The sequence below is a fragment of the Mustela putorius genome, unplaced genomic scaffold (genome assembly GCF_011764305.1).
Source record: "Mustela putorius furo isolate JIRA1106 unplaced genomic scaffold, ASM1176430v1.1 tig00003988_pilon_pilon_pilon, whole genome shotgun sequence".
Classification (NCBI taxonomy): domain Eukaryota; kingdom Metazoa; phylum Chordata; class Mammalia; order Carnivora; family Mustelidae; genus Mustela; species Mustela putorius.
The window spans coordinates 15997091-16021299 of record NW_025422127.1 but is presented as its reverse complement, the minus strand read 5'-3'; the positions used below and the strand labels follow the sequence as shown (position 1 = coordinate 16021299).

The window sequence follows — 24209 nt, the reverse complement described above, 5'->3', positions numbered from 1 at the left end:
AATAAAAATACTTATTCTATCACAGATTAAACAAATATGTTAACTAATTTTCCCTGAATATCAAAATAGCATACCCCAATATTCTCTTTCTATACAAAAATCTTTTTATGGAAACTGCCTGAGACCATTTAGACCTAGAACACTATATTGGCTACTGACAAACTCATTCGACAATTATGTGTTATACGTCCACCATGAATCAAAAAGACTGGGCTAGAATCTGAGGATGACAAAAGGGGTGACAAAAGCAAGACCTGTTCCACCACAGAACACAGTCTACAAGCAAAAATAATTATTAACATCATACAAACATATAATTGCGGGCGGGGCACCTGGGTGGCTCAGATTAAGTATCTGCCTTCGGCTCAGGTCATGATCTCAGGGTCCTGGGATTGAACCCCGCAATGGGCTCCCCCTGCTCAGCAAGAAGCCCACTTCCCCCTCTTTCTCTGTCCGCCTCTCTGCCTACTTGTGATTTCTGTCAAATAAATAAATAAAATCTTTATATATAGATAGATATAATTACAAGTTACAGTGTGTATTGTGATGAAATATAAATGGTATGCTTAAATATAAGAATGGAAAAGATGAAATAGAATGAAGAAGAGGCAGAGAATTTGTGAAAAGTTTCTCTAAGAAAGTGATATTTAACCTAAATACTAAAGAATAAGCAGCAGTTAGCCAGAGGTGTGGACCTAACACCACTCTGGGCAGAGAAAATAGCCACATTTGAAGGCTCTCTAGCTGCAGAGAACCTAGCCTGTTTAAGGAAATAAGGACAATGTGGTTGAGGCTCACTGACCAAGAAAGAGAACATCCTGAAATGAATTTAGACAACCAGAGAGTGGAGATCATCAGAGTCCTGCAGATTAAGAAAAAGAGTGGGGATTTTGTCCTAAGTGCAATGGGAAGCAAATGTATTTTTGAAAATGGAAATGGTTAACAAAAACTCTGCATTTTTAAGATTTCTCTTTAGCAACTGTGTGAGGAATACACTGGATAAAAACAAGAAACAAAACAGAAAGCCCTATTAGGAGATCTAGCCCAGTATTCCAGATGATAGAGGATAGTAGCTTAAAGTAGTTTAACAGAACAGACCATTAGAAGTTGAACAGACACAACTTGAGGTTTTAATAGGTTTGATTTTTATTTCTATTTCCAGAGTCTTCAAAGAGGTTAAATAATTAAAATCTTCAGGGGTACCTGGTGGCTCAGTGGGTTAAGCCTCTGCCTTCGGCTCAGGTCATGATCTCAAGGCCCTGGGATCTAGCCCTGTGTCGGGTCTCTGCTCAGCAGGGAGCCTGCTTCACCCTCTCTCTCTCTCCTGCCTCTCTGCCTACTTGTGGTCTCTCTCTCTCTCTCTCTATCAAATAAATAAATAAATAATCTTTTAAAATTAATTGATTTTAAAAATAATAATAATTAAAATCTTCACCCACAGCTAACCTAGGTAGATCTCCTGATAAAGAATCAAGAGTCAGGGATGCCTGGGTGGCTCAATGAGTTGAGCACCTCCCTTTGGCTCAGGTCATGACCCAAGGGTCCTGGACAGAGCCCACGGCAGGCTCCTTGCTCAGCGGGGAGCCTGCTTCTCCCTCTGCCTGCTGCTCCCTCTGCTTGCGCACTCTCTCTCTCAAATACGTAAAATCTTAAAAATCTTAAAAAAAAAAAAAATTCAAGAGTCCACTGTGACTACAATGAGATACCACTTGGTATATTCAAAAAGATAGGGTCCTGGGACCAAGTCCAGCATCAGCCCAGCAGGGAGCCTGCTTCTTCCTCTTCCCTTGCTTCTGCCCCTTGCTCATGCTCTGTCAAATAAATAACATCTTTAAATATACATATATATGTTTAAAAAAAAGAATAAAGACAGGCAAAACTAATTGCCAGCCAGGACATGGAAAAAGTGGAACCTTCAAACATTGCTAGTGGGGATGTAAAATAGTACAGCTGCTAGAGAACACAGTCTGGCAGCTCCTCAAAATGTTAACAGAGTTAACACATAGTCCAGAAAAATGACTCCTGTGTATATACCCAAGAGAAATGAAGTCACATGGGCACACAAAACAGAAACATTTTTTCAATATAGTACAACCATACAATGGAATATTATTCAGCCATAAAAGAGAATGAAGTTCTGATACATGATACAACACAAATGAACATTGAAAACATTATGCTAATTAAAAGAGCTGGTCATAAAACACCACACATCCCATGATTCCATTATAAAAAAAGTCTACAACAGGAAAATCTGTAGAGACAGAAAGTATACTGGAAATCAGCTGCCTAGAGTTCAGGTGTGGGGACAGGAATGATAGTTAATGGGTTAAAGGTTTCTTTTAGAGATAATAAAAATGTTTTAAACTAGAATGTTGTAATGGTTGCACAATTCTGTGAATATACTAAAACTTTTTAATTGTACCCTTTAAATGGGTAGATTTTTATATATGAATTACCTCAACTTTTTTTTAAAATAGTGAACTGTGAGTAAATGTGACATTTTCCTTTAACAAACAGCAAGAAATCTAACTCGATTTCCTAAATATTCCTCAGAGAATGCGTAGAGATTTGCCTTTTTGCAAACCATGCTCCTGAGAAGTTTTTAACATGTTATTTTAAATAAGAGAACTACAGGGGCACCTGGGTGGCACAGTTGGTTAAGCATCAACTCTTGGTTTTGGCTCAGGTCATCATCTCAGTCGTGAGATTGAGCCCCATGTCAGGCTCTGTGCTAGATACAAAGTCAGCTTGACATTCTCTCTCCTTTCTCCCTCTGACCCTCCCTCTTGCGCATGCTTTCTAAAAATAAATAAATCTTTAAAAAAAAAAAAGAACTAATTTTTTTTAAAGATTTTATTTATTTGATACAGAGAGAGAGAGACAGACAGTGAGAGCAGAAACACAAGCAGGAAGTGGGGGAGAGAGAGTGGGAGAGAGAGAGAGAAGCAGGCTTCCCGCAAAGCAGGGAACCTAATGTGGGGCTCGATCCCAGGACCCTGGGATCATGACCACAGACGCTTAACGACTGAGCCACCCAGGCGCCCCTTGAACTATAATTTTTAAACAGTAGTAAGGAGCTTAGTCACTTGCGAAGATTTTTAAAAATATACTCATCCAGGACCCAAAGATTCTGATTTAGTAGGTGAGAATTATATCCTGGCATTTGTGTTTATTTTCCTTAAAGGGCCAAAGGTGACAAGATAAGCATTCCAAAATAGATTCACAGAGTTAAAGGAATCTGCTGATAAACAGCTGCATAAAAAGACATATCACTCTGTAATGGATACAATTACCTTTAAACCTTATTTTTATGAATTCAAAATTTCATTTAACTTGTTTTTTATTTTTTAAAAAAAGACACCCCCTCTTATTTTTCCTACAACATTCTTATCCTTATGCACGACTGGCATTTAACACAGCTAGAAAATCTAAGGGAAACTACCACCTTTTTTTAAAGCCTATGCAACCTACTGAAATTCTGTATTTTTAAAAGAGGGAATAGGAGTACCTGGGTGGCTCAGTTGGTTAAGCATCTGCCTTTGGGTGAGGTCATGATCCTGGGGTCCTGGGTTCTGGGATCAAGTCCCATGATGGGATCCCTGCTCAGCAGAGAGTCTGCTTCTCCCTCTGCCCCTCCCCTCCACAACTTGTGCAAGCTTGCTTGTTTTCTCTCTCCCAAATAAGTAAAATCTTTAAGTAAGTAAATAAATAAATAAATAAATAAGGAACAAATACTCTAAGAAAATGATGCAAAATCATTAGAAATGTGAAAGAACACACCACGGTAACGTGATGTTTATGTACTTTCAAAATAAAAAATCCACTGAAAGGTTAGAATGCATCTGAGAAGCAAAATTATCCTAGTGTAAGAGAAAACGAGGTATATACAACAAGTCTGTCAAAAAACAAGTCCAGTGGTTGAGTTTGGAATTGAGAAACATGAAGTCAGCCTGCTGGCAATTTTCATAAAGGCAGCGTTGTTAAGCAGAAAGTGCAGTCAGAAGACCTAACACATGCTCTCATTTAGCCATGTGACCTTGGGCAAATTACTCTAAGCTTTCTAAATCTCACTTTCATCCACTTTTAAAAAGAGATCATATCTGGTCTTCCTACTTCAGAGTGCAATTCTGAGAAGCAAATGAGATGCTGTCTGTGAGAGTGCTATTACAATTATTCAGATGGATACACTCTATTTGCTAGCAGTTCACATACTTTGACTTCAAACTGGAAATTTCAAGAAAAGAATCCTTCCTCCAAAACCAAACAAACAGAAAATCAGTGTATGGAACTCATTAAGTCCCTGGAAGGTACTAAGTTAATATTTTGTCTTTCATTTCAGTCTCAAAATTACACAGCTTTCTGTAAATCTATCTTCCTTCTTTCCTACCTCCCTTCCTAACAACTCTGAAATTAAGCAAGGGACAGTACTGTATACAGATTATTAAATATAGAATGGAAGTTGCAATGAATGAAGAAGAGACACAAGGGAAAACTAGAGCAGTAGAAAAGTTTTCATTGCTTAAATGATCCAATGAGTTTTCTTACTGAAACCACCTCCCAGGTAGGTAGTACATACAGATGCACTGGTCTCTCCATAAACCATCTTCTCATTTTCAGCAAAGAACTTCCACTCCAAGAGAAACAATACAGAAAGGACAAATTTTCATTAGGAACAAAAACACACAATTTCCTCTTTAGTAAATTGAGGGAAGTAAACAAGATGGTTTCAGAGAGTCTTTTCAACTCTATCATTCCACAATCTAAGGTTCTGATTCTCTCAATCCATGATTCCTCACAGAAAATGTTAAAAACAGATGTGAAGAGAAATGGTTCTTTTGTTCAGGCTTTTGGCTTCTGGGTTAAAAAGGAAAATCAAATACAGGTTTTCAAGGCAATATAATGAGTTCATTCGTAAGGATGAAAAAATCACATTCAGTCGATTATTTATTAGTAAAACAAAGAGCACAAACATTTTATTTAGAAAATACCACCCTATCGAGTGAAAATGATAAATAAAAACACATAGTATAAAAAGAAACAGATAACCACTAGAACACAAAAGGAACTGGATAAATTCTAAATTCTAAAAACATTTTACCATCTCGTAACTTCTAAACATAACCTTGTTGTCATTTTTAATCTCAAACTGGCCAGTCTAAAATTCCTTCTAGCTTTAATAAAAGTCTTTAGCTTCAATAAGCAAATAGTACTACATTAAAAATCATATAGTGGGGGTGCCTGGGTGGCTCAGTGGGTTAAAGCTTCTGCCTTCGGCTCAGGTCCCGGGATCAAGCCCCACATCGGGCTCTCTGCTCAGCGGGGAGCCTGCTTCCTCCTCTCTCTCTGCCTGCCTCTCTGCCTACTTGTGATCTCTGTCAAATAAATAAATAGAATCTTAAAAAAAAAAATCATATAGTGATATAGTTACTACATATTCAATTATCTCCTTTAAGATGACTAAACAGAATCTCCAATGTCACATTTTAAAACGAAACTCCTGATTTCCCCCTTTTTAAGCTTGCCTCCAACCTTAGCAATCCCACTTTTTGTGCAGTTAAAATATCCAATAATCATCCTTGATTGCCCTCTTTTCTTCACTCCACCTTTCATCAGGAAGTCCTCCTGGCTTGACTTCCAACAAGTCAACGGGAATCCCCCAAGTCGATGGGAATCCCTCCATTTCTACTGCTACTACCACCCTGTTTCAAGCCAAGATCTTTTCTCATCTAGAATATTCAACAGGTTCCTGTCCTTCCATTTTGTCTTCTCAAAGTTTATTCTCCACATCCAAAGTGATCTTTTAAAAATCACAATCCCTCCCTCCTGTTTAAACACCTCAAAGGCCACTTCCACTTCCCAGCGGATTTTATTAAAATAAAATCTAAACTCCTTCTATATACCTATATGATCTGGTCCCTGCCTGGCCTACTGACCTCAACTCATTTCACTTTTTCTTCTTGCTCCTCATGCTCTAATTGCACTGGCTTTCTTTCAATCCTCAGGGTGAAGAAAAGGAGCAGGGAGGAGGAGACAGGAGGGGACAGAAGCCACAGAGGAGAAAAAGCTTATTCTACCTGTGGCCCCCTATACTAGCTTGTTTCCTCTACCTGGAAATACTCTTCTCCTATCTCTTTGCTGGTTCCTTATCACTCAGGCCTCACCTCAAACATGATTTCCTTAACAATAGCTAAAGAACTGAGGGGGGGTGGGGGTGCGCTAACAGAGCACCCAGGAATTTTAGGGCATTGAAAGTGAAAGTACTCTGCATAATACCATAATGATGGATAGATGTCATACATTTGTCCAAACTCACAGTATATACAATATCAAGAGTAAACTGTAAACTATGAACTTCAGGTAATTAAATGTGTCAATACAGGCTCATCAATTTTAACAAAGACAGCACTCTGGTGGGGTATGTTGACAGTAGAGGAGGCTAGGTTATGTGTAAGGGCAGGGAGTATGCAGAAAAATCTGTTTCCCCTCAATTTTTCTGGGAACCTAAAAACTGCTCTAAAAAAAAGTGTTTTCAAAATTCTCTCACCTTATTACCTTAGCATACTTTTCTCCTCATAGCAATTATCATTTTTTATAATTAGCTCATTCATTTATGTGTTTCAGGGGTTTATCATCTGTGTTTTCACCTTTGCACTTGCACCATACAGGCAAAAATCGTGGCTCTTCCCTATCACCGTTATTTCTAGCGCTCAGAAAGGCACCTGGCCCAAAGCAGCTGAACAGGGCCCCTGTGGGCTGTGCACAGCACAACTTAGACAGCTCATCACAGATTATGATTTGATGAAATCTCTGGGAAATTTGCAAAATGACAGACCTGGATCTGAAAAAAATACATTCCTATAATACTTACATCAACAGAAGGCATAATAGTTTTAGATACACTATAATGACAATGTGCTACTGAGGTAGTCAGAACAAATATTAGCACTTGCTGACATACATAGCTAGGTACTTCTTTGTTGTGGGGGCCGTCTGTGCATTATAGGATGGTTAGCAGCACCCATGGCCTCTACCCACAAGATGCTAGTAGCACAACTCCCCTAATTTTGAAAACCAAAAATGTCTCCAGACGCTGGAAATTCCTAATGGTAGACCACTAGAAGGGTCTTTTAGGCTTTCACTAAGTTTTCTCATCTATAACACACAGAGACTCAACATATCCTAGAACAGCCACTTCAAATGCACATACTCATTTACCTCGTATTAGGAAACCTCTGGATATTTACACTAAGTTTGTTTTTGTTTTTTTAACACAATGCTCATTATTAGAATTCAGGCAACGGTCCGGAACAGAAAAGCAAGCACCAAAACTAAACACTAAAAGAATTTTCACAAGTTCTCATATTATTCATAAAATATGCATACAGAAGATAGACACAATGTTATTGTTGCTCTTTTTCAGAGAAACTGATGTACTGAAAAGTTCTACAAAGTTATAATCAGGAGTTAAATAGAAGAACCTACAACTTCTAACTGTCATTCTAGGATTCTGTGGTATAAGAAAATTCTCTCCAGCATCTGATGCAGCAATGAAACTCCGTGTTTTGTTGTTGTTGTTGTTTTAAGATTCTATTTATTTATTTATTTATTTATTTATTTATTTGAGGGAGAGGAGCAGAGGGAGGACAAGCCGACCCCATGCTGAGTACAGAGACCAAGGTGGGGCTTGATCCCATGACCCCAGCTGAAAGCCAGAGATGGATCCTTAACCAACTTAGCCACCCAGGTAGGCACCCCTAACACTGAAAATTTATTTTATGAAGTACAATAACCTATATAAAGATACTGGGATAGGGAATGGCTTTTTCCTTACAAACTGTGGCAGATTACATATTAAACTTTTCAATTATTTACTCACTCTTCCCACAGAGAAATAGAATCTCCATCCCATTATCTTTGATCTGGCCACATAAGTGCTTTGACCAATGGAACATAAGCAAATGTATGAGCTTATCACATATGAGCAGAAACTTTGAATGCAAATATGTGATTTGATTTGTTCTCTGGGACTTTTGCAATCTGCCATGAGAACATGTCCCAGAAAGTCTCCTTCAGTCTGGATCCCAGAATAAGAATATGCATAGAGCCGACCCACAAAAAGAATGGCAATCTAAAGCAGTCACACCTGACCTACATCCCTTAGGTATGTTCCTATCATTCTAAGTCATTAAGCCTCTGGAGTATGTAGTTCCTGCAGCAAAAGCTGACTAACACATGGATATACTTTTCTGGTGCACTAACATTAAAATATTTACATAACTCTAAATTTCACTGTATATGACTTTATAAAAATTGTTCTCTTTCTCTCTTGCTCTTTATCCACACACACACACACACACACACCACACACACACACACACACACACACACAATCTTAACTCCTGCTTTTCTTTAACATTCAAAATGCATATTATGAACATTTTTAGAGATCAAAAAATTACCAGAACATCTATCTGCACTTAAGATAGTTGTGTTACAATTCTCAGTTCACATTATCATACTCAAATACCACAAAAATAAGCAAAATATGAATTCCAAGTACAGGTCCAAAGAATCTAGGAAAGATTCTCCACAAATATGGAGTTAGAATATAGTAGGCCTGGGATGTCTGAGTGGCTCAGTCAGTTAGGTGTCTGCCTTTGGCTCAGGTCTTGATCTCAAGGTCCTGGGATCAAGTCAAGCATTGGCTCCTTGCTCAGGGGGGAGCCTGCTTCTCCCTCTGCCTACCACTCCCCCTGCTTATGTACATGCATGCTCTTTCTGACCAATAAAATCTTTTTTAAAAAGGAATACAGTATGCCTCGGTGTCCTCCAGTTTAGTCTTAGTATTCTTTAACAGTCCAAAAACACCTAAAAAAATAAGTAATAAATAAGTAAGAAATTTATTAAAATAAATTTCAAATCTACACATTTGCTGTCCATTGAATGCAAAATATACTTTTATAAAAGAAATAAGCAAAAAATTAGAGGCTTTATGTAATTCTAATTTTACTATTATTCTGTGTGGGAAACCAAAAAGTTTAAAATAATTTCAGCATATAGGAAACACACTTGGAAAAAAGTTCACTTGTTTGGCTGAAACCTCTTTTTACATGACAGAGAAATGACTGCTTATTACACATGCCATGAATATTTATCACCTACTATTCACAATTTGATCTACTCCAAGGTCTGGTTTCTGTTCCCACTCCTCTACCAAAATAGCTCTTGTTAAGTTCACCTATATGAACACCATGTTTCCAGAACCAGAGGTCACTAGTCTATCCTTTTTGTTCATGATCTCTTTAGCAGCACTAGAAACAAACCAATCACTGCTCCCTCCCCTTCCTCTTGAAAGGCTTTCCTGGTTTTTTAATACAACACTTTCCTGGGTTTTCCTCCTACCTTACAAGAGTCTCTTAGCTTCCTCTACTTGCTCTCTCTCCTTAAAATGCCCTGTGAATGCTGGTGTCCTTCAGGCTGGATCCTAGGGCCCTTCTCTTTTCCCTCTCTTTTCTCTTCCTCTCTTAAATAACCTTAACCATTTATCATCTACATTGCAGCTAGCTCCTAAATAATTACTACCTGCCCAGGCCACTCTTAGGAATGCCAACTATCTTCTAGACACATCTACTAAAATGTCTCATGTGCATTTTATATTTAACACAGTCAAAAGCAAATTTTTGATCCTCCCATCTAACCCTATTTCACCTCCAAACTTATCCTCTAGTTTTTCCCATCTAAGAACACAGAATCATACCCCAGCAATCCAAGTATTCACGTCATCCCTCAGACGGATTCTTGTCCTTTCCTTCCCTTCTCCCTTAAGTCATCATATCCAATCTACCAGCAAGTTGTCAACCCTACCTCCAAAGCACAGCTCAAATGTATCCACTTCTTGCCAACTCAACTATCACCATCAACCCAGAATAAGCTACTCTCATGAATTTCTGAAACAGCCTTTTGACTCATCTCCAAGTTTCTTTCCCAACCAACAGCCCCCAAAATCTGCTGTTTTCACATAAGAGCCCAAAGTGATCCTTCTAGAATGTAATAAAATCTTATCACTCCATTACTAAAACTTTCCAATAATCTCCAATATACTTTCTCCATATCATGGTCAACAAAGGTCATTACGTAAAATTTTTTCCTCATTTCTTACTATCCTCCCACTTTTCACACTTCTTAAATATGCCAAATTCTTCTCAGATTCAGGAACCTGCACACACTACTCCTATTAACTGAAATCCCCTTGCACACACTTCCTCCTTTCCTCTTCCCCAACTTTTCATCAGTCTTTACTAAGCATTCAATTACACAATCACTTCTAGAAACTGCCAGAGATACTAATAATCAAAAAAGAACTGAAAACAGTTCTCTAAATTGGATATTAGTATATTTCAGAATAGTTCACAGTGTGAGCCGCCCAGCTGGCTCAGTCAGCAGAGCATGCAACTCTTGATCTTGGGGTTGTGAGTTCAAGCCCCACACTGGGTATAGAGATTACTTAAAAACAAAATCTTAAAAAGAAAAAAAAAAGTTCAATGTGTATATTCTGGAAATCTTTGAGACCATTTCTTAGTATCAGAAAATTGATAAAAATATAGAATCCTGGAGCAGCTAGGTGGTTCAGTCAGTAAAAGATCTGCCTTTGGCTCAGGTCATGATCTCAGGATCCTGGAATCAAGCCCTGCACTAGGATCCTTGCTCAGTGGGGAGTCTGCTTTTCCCTCTCACTGTCCCTCTGTGCATGCATGTGCACATGCTTTCTCTCAAATAAAATCTTAAAAAAAAAAGGGGGGGGGGAATCCTATCATAACTGGAAAGGAACACAGGTATCATCTATGACAAATATAAATCAAGGATAATTAAGTAACTTTTTCTATTTCACAAAGATAGATGATAGGTCTACTGACCCTGTGTTCAATAACTTAGTCAACCCTCTTCCAATTCTGTTTACTGTATCTCCATTTTCTTTAAGATAACCCCAACATTTCAAAAAAAAATCCCTAAATTCATGTGGAATGACAAAGGGCCTCCAACAGTCAAAACAGTATTTTTTTTTTAAGAGGGAAAGTGAGAAGAGACTTCCTGCTGAGCAGGGAGCCCAACTTGGGGTTTGATTCCAGCACCCTGAGATCATGACCTGAGCTGAAGGCAGACATTTAACCAACTCAGTCATCCAGGCACTCCTAGTCAAAATAGTCTGGAGAAAGAACAACAAAGCTGGAAATATCCCACTTCCTTCAAAACATATTACAAAAGTACAGTAATCAAAATAGTATGGTACTGGGACGCCTGGGTGGCTCAGCTGGTTAAGCAGCTGCCTTTGGCTCAGGTCATGATCCCAGCGTCCTCAGATCGAGTCCCACATCGGGCTCCTTGCTCCGCAGGGAGCCTGCTTCTCCCTCTGACTCTGCCTTCCACTCTGTCTGCCTGTGCTCGCTCTCACTCGCTCTCTCTCTCTGACAAAAAAATAAATAAAATCTTAAAAAAAAAAAATAGTACGGTACTGGCAGGAAGACATACAGACCAAGGGAACAGAATCAGAGCCCAGAAATAAAATCACGCATACATAGGCAAGTGATCTTCAGCAAGAACAGCAAGACTACTACATAGTGGAAAAGAGGCTACAGAGTCTCTTCGATAAATGGTACTAGAAAACTGGATACCCACATGCGAAGGAGTAAAACTGGACCCTTACAGTTTTGTGTATTAATACACAAAAATCAATTCAAAATGACTCAACTCAAAAAAACCTAAATGTAAAACCTGAAACCATAAATCTCCAAGAAGAAAATACAGAGGAAAAGTTAAGTTTTATAACATCGGTTTTGGCAATGATTTCTTGGATATGACACCAAAAGCACAACCAATAAAAGCAAAATGAGACATGTGGGATTATGTCACCTAAATAACTCCTGCACAGCAAACAATCAACAGAACGGACCTATGGAATAGAAAATATTTGCAAACCATATTTGGAGTTAATATCCAAAATATAAAATAAATTCCCAAAACCCTACAGAGTTTGGGCAAAGGATATGAACAGACATTTCTCCAAGTATGTAAGTATATGAAAAGCATGCTCAACATTCATCATCAAAGAAATGCAAAGCAAAACTACAATGGGGTACTACATCACATCTGTTATCAAAACAGAAAATAGTAAGTATGACGAGGATGTGGAGAAATTAGAACCCTTGTGCACTACTGATGGAAATATAAAATGATGCAGCTCCTGTGGAAAACAGTATGGAGGTTCCGCAAAAAAAAAAAACCTAAAAATAGAACAGTCGTATGATCCAGTAATCCTACTTCTGGGTATATACAAAAAAAAATAAAAATAAAAACATTACTGAGAGCTTTATTTACAATAGCCAAGAGGTACGAAAAACCTGAATGTCCAGCAGCAGATGAATGGATAAGGACAATTCAATAGTATTTAGCTTTAAAAAAGAAGTCTTATCATATGCTACAACATATACAAACCTTGAGAATATTATGCTAAATGAAACAAGCCAGTAATAGGAGAGATACTGTATGATTCCACTTATATGAGAAATCTAAAGTAGTCAGACTCCTAAAAGCAGAAAGCCCAATGGTAGCTGCCAAAGACTAGCAGCAGGCAGAGAAAATGGCAAGTGCTACTCAAGGCTATCGAGTTTTCAGTCATCCAAGCTGTAAAAATGCTAGAAATCTAATGGACATATAGTTAGCAATAATTCATGTCGTACTAATGGTCACAAAAAGGAAAAAATAAAAAACCACCTCCAGTCACTCATCCAAGCTTAGTGATAGTCCTCATTAGTAAAATAACAACTGTTTAGGTCTTAATAGCAAATGAGGGAAACAGCTTGTTCAGCTTAGATAGGGAAGTCTTAACTGCTAATACACATTACTTTAAAAGGGCAAGAAAGTCAAGTCTTAAGTGTGGATGGAAGTTCTTGCCCCAGATATCTGTCAAACCTCTTTTTAAACAGAAATAATGCCAGTTTAAAGACCAAATAATATTATTATACTTACTGTAGGAAAATAGGTGCTTTTTTAATCCTACTGACCTGTTCTCTGTATGTGTGGGCACATACACACACACGTGCACACAAATCTTTCACTGTAATACAATCTAGACATGATGATGAAGGTGGCTTATAAAGTGTTCCTAAGAAGAGAAGAACTACCTTTAATTTCCTATATTGTACCTATATTGCTACAGTGCTCTGATGAAATTCTTGTAAGAGACCTGAAAGGACAAGACAACCATCTGGAGTTCAAACCAATATCACTATTACCCATATAATAACTGTATTTCTTAGGATGATAAAGATGCAGTTTGGAGTAGAGGCTTTCAAAATGTGTAAAGTACAACCCACATTAAGAAATGTATATATTATTCATATCTACATACATATTTATATAAAATTAAACAATTTCATCGAATAATACAGTATAAATGTATATTGCTATATACATGCACCTCTTTGTTCTCTTGCTGTTTAATTTTTTAAATACTACTTATAGTACCAAAATCAATTTCACAACCACTAATGGAAAACTACAGTTTGGGAAACACTGTACTAGAGCCACAACAGTGAACACATGCTATGGCATTCCAAGGATACAAAGCACATAACAAAATGTATAAAACAGTGACTTTCTGATGCTATTCACAGGTACTTATATCTTTGCTTTCTAGACATAGTTGCTTAAATAATTAAAAGGCTGCTCTTTTCTCTGGGAAGTAAAAGGAAAGATTAAAATCTGCCTTCTGTTCCCAGAATTCTAATGACTCCCAAGGTAGACACTGGAGATAAACTATATCTGGAGAAGTAGTTCCAGCACAGAGTTAGAATTTCTCCAAAAATACAAAAGATAATATCATAACTAAAACATGGCTGAATTATAAAGATTAAATAGTAACTACAAAAACCCATTTCCCTTCTCAAACAAGATAAAGCAGATTAAGTATAATTTTAGGGTCAGCAGAAAAGGATTAACTATAACATCAAATAATATCTAGTTAATTTTAAAATCAGACTCTAATTTATCCTGAACAAAAACTTATAAATGTGCTCAATATTCCTTTTCGAAACCCCATCCTCTCTCCAGCAATGTCCCCATAGTTTTTCTTTTCCTAAGTATCTTTCCTCCAAACACATTCCCATAAATGCTGTTTTATTTATCATCCTTCCCTTTAACTTACTTTATGATGAGAAGAAAGAAGAGATGCTTCTAAAACAGGTTCCAAACTTCCTTGGTGGCTGTCATTATCACCTCTCCTTGTACCATCCAGTTGGTGTCCTTTTCTGAGCCTTATATCTGGCTCTGGAGTCCTGCTGCACCCCAATCGGTTTTCTGCTGTCTGGTTCATGGGCTACCCAAGCCTTTCTTACAAAGAGGTCTTTCTTTCTGTCCCTTCTGGGAGTATGGACTTTCTGGATAGTGAGTTGACCCTAAGGAGAAGAAAGTTTTAAATTAATATATTTTAAATAAACACATTAAATGAGTGCTGGGGGAAGACAGAGGTTAGATTATAATACACTCAAACAACAGAATACCCAGCAATCATTAAAAAATAATGCAACAGGGAGCCTGGGTGGCTCAGTCGGTTAAGCATCTGCCTTCAGCTCAAGTCATGATCCCAGAGTCCTGGGACTCCCAGCTTAGCAGGGAGCCTGCTACTACTCCCTCTCCTTTGCCCCTCCTCCGGCTCAGGTGAGTGGTGAACTCATAGGGCACCTGGGTGGCTCGGTCAATTAAGCCTCTGTCTTTGGCTCAGGTCATGACCCCAGGATCATGGGATCCAGCCCCGCATCAGGCTCCCTACTCAGGAAGAAGACTGCTTCTCCCTCTCCTACTACCCCCCAGCTTGTGTTCCCTCTCTCACTGTCTCTCCTTCTGTCAAATAAAACAATAAAATCTTTTAAAAAATAAAACAAGGTATAAAATATCTATATTTGCTAACAGGAAAGATGGCCAAAATCAATTTTTTAAAAAATCAGGATACAAGACAACATGTACACTGTTCCCAAAAGTTGTAAAAGTATAACTGTATACATACACAGAATAATTACCAGAAAGTATACAAAACTGTGCTCTTGGTACCAAAGTTCTCACTTCTAAGGTCTGAAGTGACAAAACTTTTCATTTTGTTCTGCCTGCATTTTTTTTTTTTACAATATATCATTTTACAATATGCCATTACTACTTCAAATATACCAATTTATATCACTTTTTCAACTAAAAACCAGGCCAAACTGCAGAAAGAATATGTGGATTCTATGCATAATAGCTGGGTCTTACATACCCAGTCTCATTTAAACATCACAATGACCTCAAAGGGTATATTTGAATTATCTACTTTTCAGGTGAGGAAAACAAAATTCACCATACTTTGGAGGAAATAAACAGGACAAAGTCTCTGACTTTCATAGCACATATTATTGGTAATGTTTTGCATTCAAGTTCCTTAACTGTCTGACATTTCAATATTTGAGTTGTTTTGAATTCTAACTAGACTAACCTGGAAGGCCAGAAACTCAGGACTGAAGAAGCATACTTCTTTTACACTCCTTAAGTTCCCAGAAAGTGCTATCACTAAATGTTTAATGACTATTTGACAGATAACATTTAAATGTTCTTGAGTGGTAAAAACTCTCAGAAATCATCACTCTATCTCTAAATTAGGCTGTAGTAAGTCCCTGGAGTTCAATTATTTCAGGTCCTTGGCCCTCTACCTCTTAAAGTCACAGTACAAAAGCTTAACTTAGACATGTAGTCACATATACTAATAAGGTCATTATCACAGCCAATCCAACTAGAAACATAAACAGAAGCAGCCAGGGTATGTGTTATGCATAAAAGTCCATGAGATTCAAAGTTCTTCCTGGAGGAAAGGAGGAGTAAGGCAAAGTGGGAGGGCTTGGATAGCATAAAATGAGGGTAAAATGGGTATTTGGTGTATGTATGTATGTGTGTACACACACACACACACACACACACACACACTAAGAATCAGCCCTAGAATTCAAATTAGACTAAAAATCAGACAACTGTTAGTTTCATACAATCATTTGAATTTGCTGCAGAACTTCTCCAAGGGCTTTCAAAGTTTCTGGAGCAAGAAAAAACACAAACACAAATACAAATCTTTAAGGATCTCTAAACCTTAGCATGTGCCTATCACATAATGGCCTCAGCAAGCATATTAATAATACTGAGATTATAAACTATGCTATTAATGCCCAATTCTAAAAGAGAAAGCAATGCTAATAACTTACATTTATTTATATACAGCTCACAAAACTATTTCATACCATATCATTATGCTTCAGAGGAAAGGAAGCTAACATTTACTGTGGATCAACAACTGCAAAATATTAAATTCTATACCAGAGAATTTACATGGAGTATCTCACATAATCCTAATATACAGCCACCGCCCTGAGGTGTTTTATCCCCCATTTTATAAATGAGGAAACTAAAATTTGGCAGATTAATTTATTCAAGGCCATTAGTCAATAAAAATAAAGAGGAGCTGCTGGAATTTACACCCACGTCTTTCTGGCCCTCATAATGTTCACGTTTTTTCTACTACCCAAAAGATTAAGACTAGGGGAAAAGAGATAAAAATCTGAACCCTAAAGTCATTTGGCTTATGTGGCAAGTAAACAACAGAATCAGAATTTTTATTCTCAAACTGTAGCCTGTAAAATAAAGCTTTCTGCAAAGCAGCCTTGAAATACAACCACACCAAACTTCTCATAAGCAGGAGCTTTATATGGAGGAGTGTTGTTCATTTATGAGAATACTAATGGAGAATTGTTTTGTAATCCGCAACTCAGAAAAAGCAAGCAAATAACAAGAAATAAGTTTTCTGAAAGAATTTGTAAAGGATTCATCTTAAAATAAAAAGAAGAAAATCAATTTCCAGGAAAGGCCTGAGAGATCAATATACATTCCTATCAGTAATGCTTTCTAAATTTACAAGTAAAAGAATAAACAAAATAAGGCACTGTAAAATCTTCAATCAAAAAATTTTAGTTCTATTCACTACTTTGTATATACAAAGCAAGAAAGCCTACCACAAAGTTTTAGTTTCAACAGTAAGATTATTGAAGAAGAAAGCATTATGTCAGCCTTCAGGTTGCTGAAGATTTAACAAAAGCCTCCCAATCCTAAAACACTCAACAATTGTAATATACTATATATTTTAGTTAATTTGCATTCTACTATAGATAAAATGAATTGCTCCTGGATGCAATGTTTTGAAATCAAAAGCACTGATACTAAGGTCTAAGGTAAAATTACAGTTAAGGTAAAGGCATCCTTCCTCACCACAATTATTTAACTCTGTCCTGGCAGTTTCAGATAATTATATAAAAGGTGAAAATGAGGATTAAAAAACTCTTAACTACGTACAGATTATATGATGCCTTAGCTAAAAACCTAAGAGAATCAACTAGGAAAAAATCATGAAAAAATTTATCAATGGATAACAGCCTGCATCCCATTATATTTGATTACTACAGGAAAAATTAATACACCACAATAGGGTAAAAGGGTAAAATGCTTCAAGCAAACCTTAAAATGCTAATGAAGATCTACAAAAACTGGGACTAATAAAGTGAGTTCTGCAATGCTTACAGAATATCAAAATTCAAGTATCAATCACTTTTTTATGTACTAAAAATATGTATGTGGAAACAGAGACTTAGAAAAATAACCATTTAAAATTACTCCCAACAAAATTAAATACTTAAGTATACACTTAACAAAGTATGTACAAGATCTGTTTGCCAAAAATTACAAAACATCGATGAACAAAAATAGCAACATACCATATTCATAGACTGGAAGACTTAATAAAGATATCAATTCTCCCCAAATTTTCTATAGGCTTAAATGCAACTGCTATCAAAACAAGATAATGGCAAGCTTACTCTCAAATCTATATTGAAGGCACAGGGTCTACCAAAAATAACCTTGAAAAACAATAAAGTGAGAAAAATCCCTCTATCTAAAATGAACGCTTATTATACAGCTACAGCAGTCAAGACAGTGTGATAATGGCAGAGGAAAAGACTGATGGAACAAAATAAGAGACCCAAAATGTAGACACACAAATACACCTCTTATTTTAAAGATATGCAAAAGCAATTTATTTATTTTTTTATAATGGTTATTTATTTGTCAGAGAAACAGAGCGTGAACACACACAGGCAGGAGGAGCAGCAGGCAGAGGGAGAAGTAGGCTCCACACTGAGGAAGGAGCCCGGTGTGGGACTCGATCCTAGGACCCCGGGATCATGACCTGAGCTGAAGGCAGATGTTTAACTGATTGAGCCACCCGGCATCCCTGCAAAAGCAATTTAATGGAAGGACAGCCTTATCAACAAATATTGAGAGCCACCCCCACCCCCACAAAAAAAAAAAAAAAAAAGAAAAAGAAAAAAGAGAGGCCTTCAACCTAAACCTCACGTTATACAAAAGTTAGCTCAAAATATGGATAATGGCCTTTTTTTCTTTTTTTAAAGATTTTATTTATTCATTTGAGAGAGATACAAAGACAGAGAGAGAGCACAAGCAGGGAGGGGGAGAGGGAGAAGCAGACACCCCACTGAGCTGGGAGCCTGACATAGAGCCTGATTCCAGGATCTGGAGATCATGAACTGAGCTGAAAGCAGAGGCTTAACCAACTGAGCCACTCAGGTTCCCCGATATTGGCCTTAAATATAAAATGCAGAAGCATATTTTATTTTAAAAAAAACACAGGAGAAAACCTTCATAATCTAGAGCTACCAAAAGATCCATAATAGAAAAAAAAAATAAATTGGACTGCATCAAAATTAACTTTTCTGTGAAGACCTCTAAGAAGTTGAACAGACAAGTTGTAGAATGAGAGAAAATATTTGTAAATCACATATCCAACAACTATTATCTAAACTATATAAAGAACTCAAAAATTCAACAGCACATAAAACACTCCAACCAACTAGAAAATGGACAAATGACAGGAACAGGCCAGAGGATATACCAATGGCAAATAATCACAAGAAAAGATGTTCAAAGTCATTAGCCGTCAGGAAAATGCAAATTAAAACCAAAATGAGCTGTCGCCACAAGCTTAATCAGAATGGTTAAAACAAAAAACAGTAAGAACAAGAGAATGACTTCTGGCATGACAGTGTGAGCAGCTCTGCTAACATGCTCCCCAATGAAAATGATAAAAACTAAAACAAAACATTAAAAACCTCTGGAAACAGTCCTAAAGTTTACCTAAAGGTAAACAGCAAATAAAGAAACATTCAAGATTACCTATGAAAATTCAGTAAGAGAAGCAAAAAGTCAATGGTCTCTGAACCAATATGCCTCTCCTCCTCCCCCCTCCCAACTCAGAGGAACAAACAATCTACTCCAGACTCCTGCAGTCAAAAACAAAGGGCCCCTTGGCCTCCAGCACCCAGATGAGGTCGGAAGGAACAGGACATCAGTGTTTCTCATTTTGCCTCTGGTACCTATTGCCAAGGCTAATCCCAGATAAACAGTTTACAAGAAGGGGCGCTCTTCCTCCTACTAGCCCTACTTACAGAATTGAGGCAACTGCTACTTGACCATGTTATGCTGACAATAGCAGGGCACTGATCATTCCTGACCCAGCTCATGCGGTGGAGGTCCTACACCAGGAGAAGCAAGCTGAGAGGACCCAAGACCAATGCCCACTGGCCCACCAAGCACCCATCTCAGAGTGCAGCTATTACTCAGAAAGGAACTTGTCACTGTCCCATCCCCTTATCTCCAGAGCCCCTTTAGAGATTTTGACTGGGGGAAAGCAGCAGGAAGCAGGTGGGCAGGTATGCCTAATCTCTTCCCAAAAGGCTTAACTTTATTTGTAAGGCAGGGTGAAGAAGTCTAAAGGCATTCTAAAAACAGTGGAAATATTGGAGCAGAATCAAGATATAGACTAAACCAGGGGTACCTGGGTGGCTCTGTCAGTCAAGCATCAACTTTTTTTTTTTTAATGATTTTATTTGTCAGAAGGGGGGCACACAGCAGGGGAGCGGCACAGGCTCCCTGCTGAGCAAGGTATGCAAATATGCCCAGTATGGGACTCAATCTCAGGACCCTGGGATCTCAGGACCCTGGGATCATGACCCGAGCTGAAGGCAGATGCTTAACTGACTGACCCACACAGGTGTCCTAAGCATAGAATTCCTCATTTCAGTGCAGGGAATGATCTTAGGGTTGTGAGATTCAGCTCCACCACAGACTTCGCACTGGGCATGGAGCCTGCTTAAGATAATTCTCTCTCTTCTCTCCCTCTGCGCGCCCCCTGCCTCCAAAAATAGGAAAAGAAAAAACCAAGCTCTAGGCAGGTTAGTTTGCAAAAGACAATGAGGGAATAAGATAACTGGTAGGAGTTCTCCTGGTGTCTAACAAAAATTAAACACAGAAACCATTCCTTCAAAGAAGCTGGAATTTGATGGGATTAGTCTGCAGAACCATTATAGTCCAGGGCACTCTTAAAATCATTAGGGCAATTAGCTGGCAATTAATGAAGTTTTTAACAGCTGAGTGTGTTCAGGGACAAAGAAAAAGAGAACCCAACCCTTATCACGTTAGATTATCACCTTAGATAACTGTGCGCATATCCAAAATTATACCTCCCTGAGAAACAATATCAGAAGCTGAACACTAACGGGGAAAGACACGAACCAAAACAATCTGTCACCGATCCGTTAACACGGCAAGTTAACAAGCAAAGAACAAACACTGGAAGAGGGGGTCCAGTACCTAGAGTTGCTACATTATCTAAAAGGTCCAGTATCCAATAAAAAGTTAGGAGGCATGCAAAGAAACAGGACAGAATATCCACTAATGGGGAAGAAAGAGAAAAAAATAGGTAACAAAGGTGATCAAAAGGTACAATCCTGGGGATATAATGTACAGATATTAACTATAGTTGGGCACCTGGGTGGCTCAGTGGGTTAAGCCTCTGCCTCTGGCTCAGGTCATGATCTCAGGGTCCTGGGATCGAGCCCCACATCAGGCTCTCTCTTCAGCAGGGAGCCTGCTTCTCCCTCTCTTTCTGCCTACTTGTGATCTCTCTCTCTGTCATATAAGTAAATAAAATCTTAAAAAAAAAAAGTATAATAACAAACTTAAAAGTCATTAGATGGGCATAACAGAATTGCAGAACAAAAAATAAGCAAACTTGGATATAAATAAGACCTTATGCAAACCAAAAGATAGAAAGAAAAGCAGCAGTAAAATGAAGAGACCCTCAAAGGTCTTCCAGAAACCATGAAAAGTGTAAGAACATAGAGGGGGTGAGAAACCTCCAAATGCCCAGGTTCAGCATACAGGTCAGCCACTGGTCATGTCCCCTTAATTACCTCCTCTTAAAAACTGTCAGCTTATAATCCTACATCCAGCAAAACTACCCTCCAGAAGTGAGGGAGAAATAAGACATTTATAAACAAAGCTCAAGTGGTCAGTGATCACTAGACCTGCCCTGCAAGAAATGCTCAAGGGAATTCTACAAGGTGAAATGAAAAGGAACTAGACAATACTCTAAAACTATACAGAGAAATAAAAAATTATAAATTATAAATGGTTTGTAACTGTATTCATTTTCTATGTGATTTAAGAGACTAATACATTCGTTTAAGATTGATTTGAGAGAGCGAGCGAGCACACGTGCTTTTGAGTGCGAGGGACAGAGAGAGAGGGAGAGAATCCACAAGGAGACTCCCCACTGAGCACAGAATCCAGGGCAGGGCTCAATCCCTGGACCCCAAGGATCAGGACCTGAGCCAAAATCAAGAGCCAGATGCCCAACTGACTGAGCCACCCATGTCCCAAGAAACTAATACATTTAAAGGAAAAAACTATGGTTAGTTTAACAGCTAGTACTACTGTAACTTTTTTTTTTTTAAGGTTTTATTTACTTATTTGTCAGAGAGAGAAGGAGTACAAGCAGGTAAAGCTGCAGGCAGAGGGAGAAACGACTTCCCACTGAGCAAGAAGCCCAATGCAGAACTTGATCCCAGGACCCTGGGGTCATGACCTGAGCTGAAGGTAGCCACCTAACTGACTAAACCATGCAGGCATCCCCAACACTAAGAAATTTAAACAATGCACTGCAAATCACTGCATGTTTTTGTTGTTGTTAATCAACAAACAGGAATGCAGGAAGGAACAAAAAAAGCTACTGGGTATACAGAAAATAGCACAGGCTGAAAGTGAAAGGATAGGAAAAGATATTTCACACAAATACCAACCAATAGAGTGCAGGAATGGCTGTACTGATAATAGACAGAACAAACTTCACATCAAAAAAAGATTTTAAGAGATGAAGAAGGATGGGGCGCCTGGGTGGCTTAGTCAAGTGAACATCTGCCTTCAGCTCAGATATGATCCCGTGGTCCTGGAATCCAGTCCCGCATCCGGCTCCTTGCTTCCAGGGGAGCTTGCTTCTCTCCATCTGCCTCTACTTCTCCCTCTGTTTCTCATGAACAAATAAGGAAAATTAAAAATAAATAAATAAATAAAAGATAAAGGACACTGTATTGAAATGCAGAAAGGAATACGTAATTTCTTGTTATGTTCCAAATCCTTGGAAATTTTTAAAAGGTGCTTATACTTAATGCTTTTGGTAATAAAACACTATATTCAGAGCTTGGGATTAATTTCATTATTTGTTAATCTTCAAATTTATTAAATTTATCTTAGAACAGATATACAAAGTACAAAATTCTGATCTTAGAGGAAGAGTTTTCAGTCTTTACTATTGAGTATGATGTTTGCTGTGGGGTTTTTTTTCCATATGACTTCTATGAAGGTTTCCTTCTGTTCCTATTTTACCAAGTGCTTTTATCATGAGAAGGCACTGAATTTTGTCAGATGCTTTTTCTGCATTATTTGTGATGTGCATGTTTTATTCCTTCATTCTGTTGATGTAGTATTTTACATTTTTACATTTTTTTACATTGATTTTACATGAGTAGTGGTCTCATCCCTCATACATACACAATGACAGAATTAAAAAACTCATCATAAAATGACAACTCCAAAGTCACATTTTTAATGTAATAAAGGAGTTAAATTATTTTATACATATAATTCTTATATACAGTATAGCCTGTTTATCACATACAGCTCACTTAAGCCAGACCTTTATAGAGACAAATCACCAAAAATGATTTTTAGTTTTAACATTTCCAAATAACTCATTATCAACAGTATGTGGATAGCTGAGTTACAGGTCTCACAGAATATAAGCTACTGTTTGCTAATGCCATGTGACAAACTTTGGTCTGTCATAATATAATCTCTTTCTGGGACACCTGGGTAGCTCAGTTGGTTAAGCCTCTGCCTTCAGCTCGGGTCATGATCAGGATCATGATCAAGTTCTGTGTCAGGCTCCCTGCTCAGCAAGGAGACTACTTCTCCCTCTCCCAGCAACCCCCTCCACTTTGCTTGTACTCTCTCTTGCTATCTCTCTCTCAAATGTATATATAAAACCTTTAAAAAAAAATAAAATAAAATCTCAGGGCACCTGGGTGACTCAGTGGGTTAAAGCCTCTGCCTTCGGCTCAGGTCATGATCTCAGGATCCTGGGATGGAGCCCCGCATCGCATCGGGCTCTTTGCTCAGCGGGGAGCCTGCTTCCTCCTCTCTCTCTGCCTGCCTCTCTGCCTACTTGTGATCTGTCAAATAAATAAATAAAAATCTTTTAAAAAATAAATAAATAAAATAAAATAAAATCTTTCCACAAGCAAGTTTTTTAAGTGATTCTCAAAGAGCTGTCCTTTGCAAATGCCTTTAGAATTGCTATATTCTCCCTAAATAAAAAAGTAACACTACTAAGTCCTTTAATTTCTAACTCTTCACAAGGAAAGGAAAACAAAACTTGGTCATCTTGAAATAAAGAAGGTTGCTATTATTATATTAGCCTTACTTTTGTACATTCTATTTTTCAGATTTCTGAATTACTATGTCCCTGAATGTCTTAGATACCTGTCTTATGGACAGAGGACCTGAGCCTCAGAGGTTGAGATCTAACCACAATAATATAAAGCAAAAATCAGATCCAGGGGAACCTGGGTGGCTCAGAGGGTTGAGCCTCTGCCTTCAGCTCAGGTCATGATCTCACGGTCCTGGGATGGAGCCCCTCACTGCACTCCCTGCTCAGGAGGGAGCCAGCT

The 24209-nt window shown here is 38.0% G+C and overlaps 1 protein-coding gene across 2 annotated transcripts in view; it reads right to left on the bottom strand.

Annotated features, from left to right (window-relative positions):
• Positions 1-24209, bottom strand: part of ADIPOR2 (adiponectin receptor 2) — a 99121-nt gene that overhangs the window by 32639 nt on the left and 42273 nt on the right. The window contains exons 2-3 of one of the 2 annotated variants that reach the window (XM_045071834.1): positions 14204-14453; positions 13655-13657 (exon numbers count right to left, since the gene is read on the bottom strand). In XM_045071834.1, coding sequence (XP_044927769.1) covers positions 13655-13657; positions 14204-14371 — 171 coding nt within the window. In that variant the 5' untranslated portion in view covers positions 14372-14453. The remainder of the gene's footprint in view (positions 1-13654; positions 13658-14203; positions 14454-24209) is intronic. The other variant, XM_004773732.3, reaches the window with a different exon arrangement.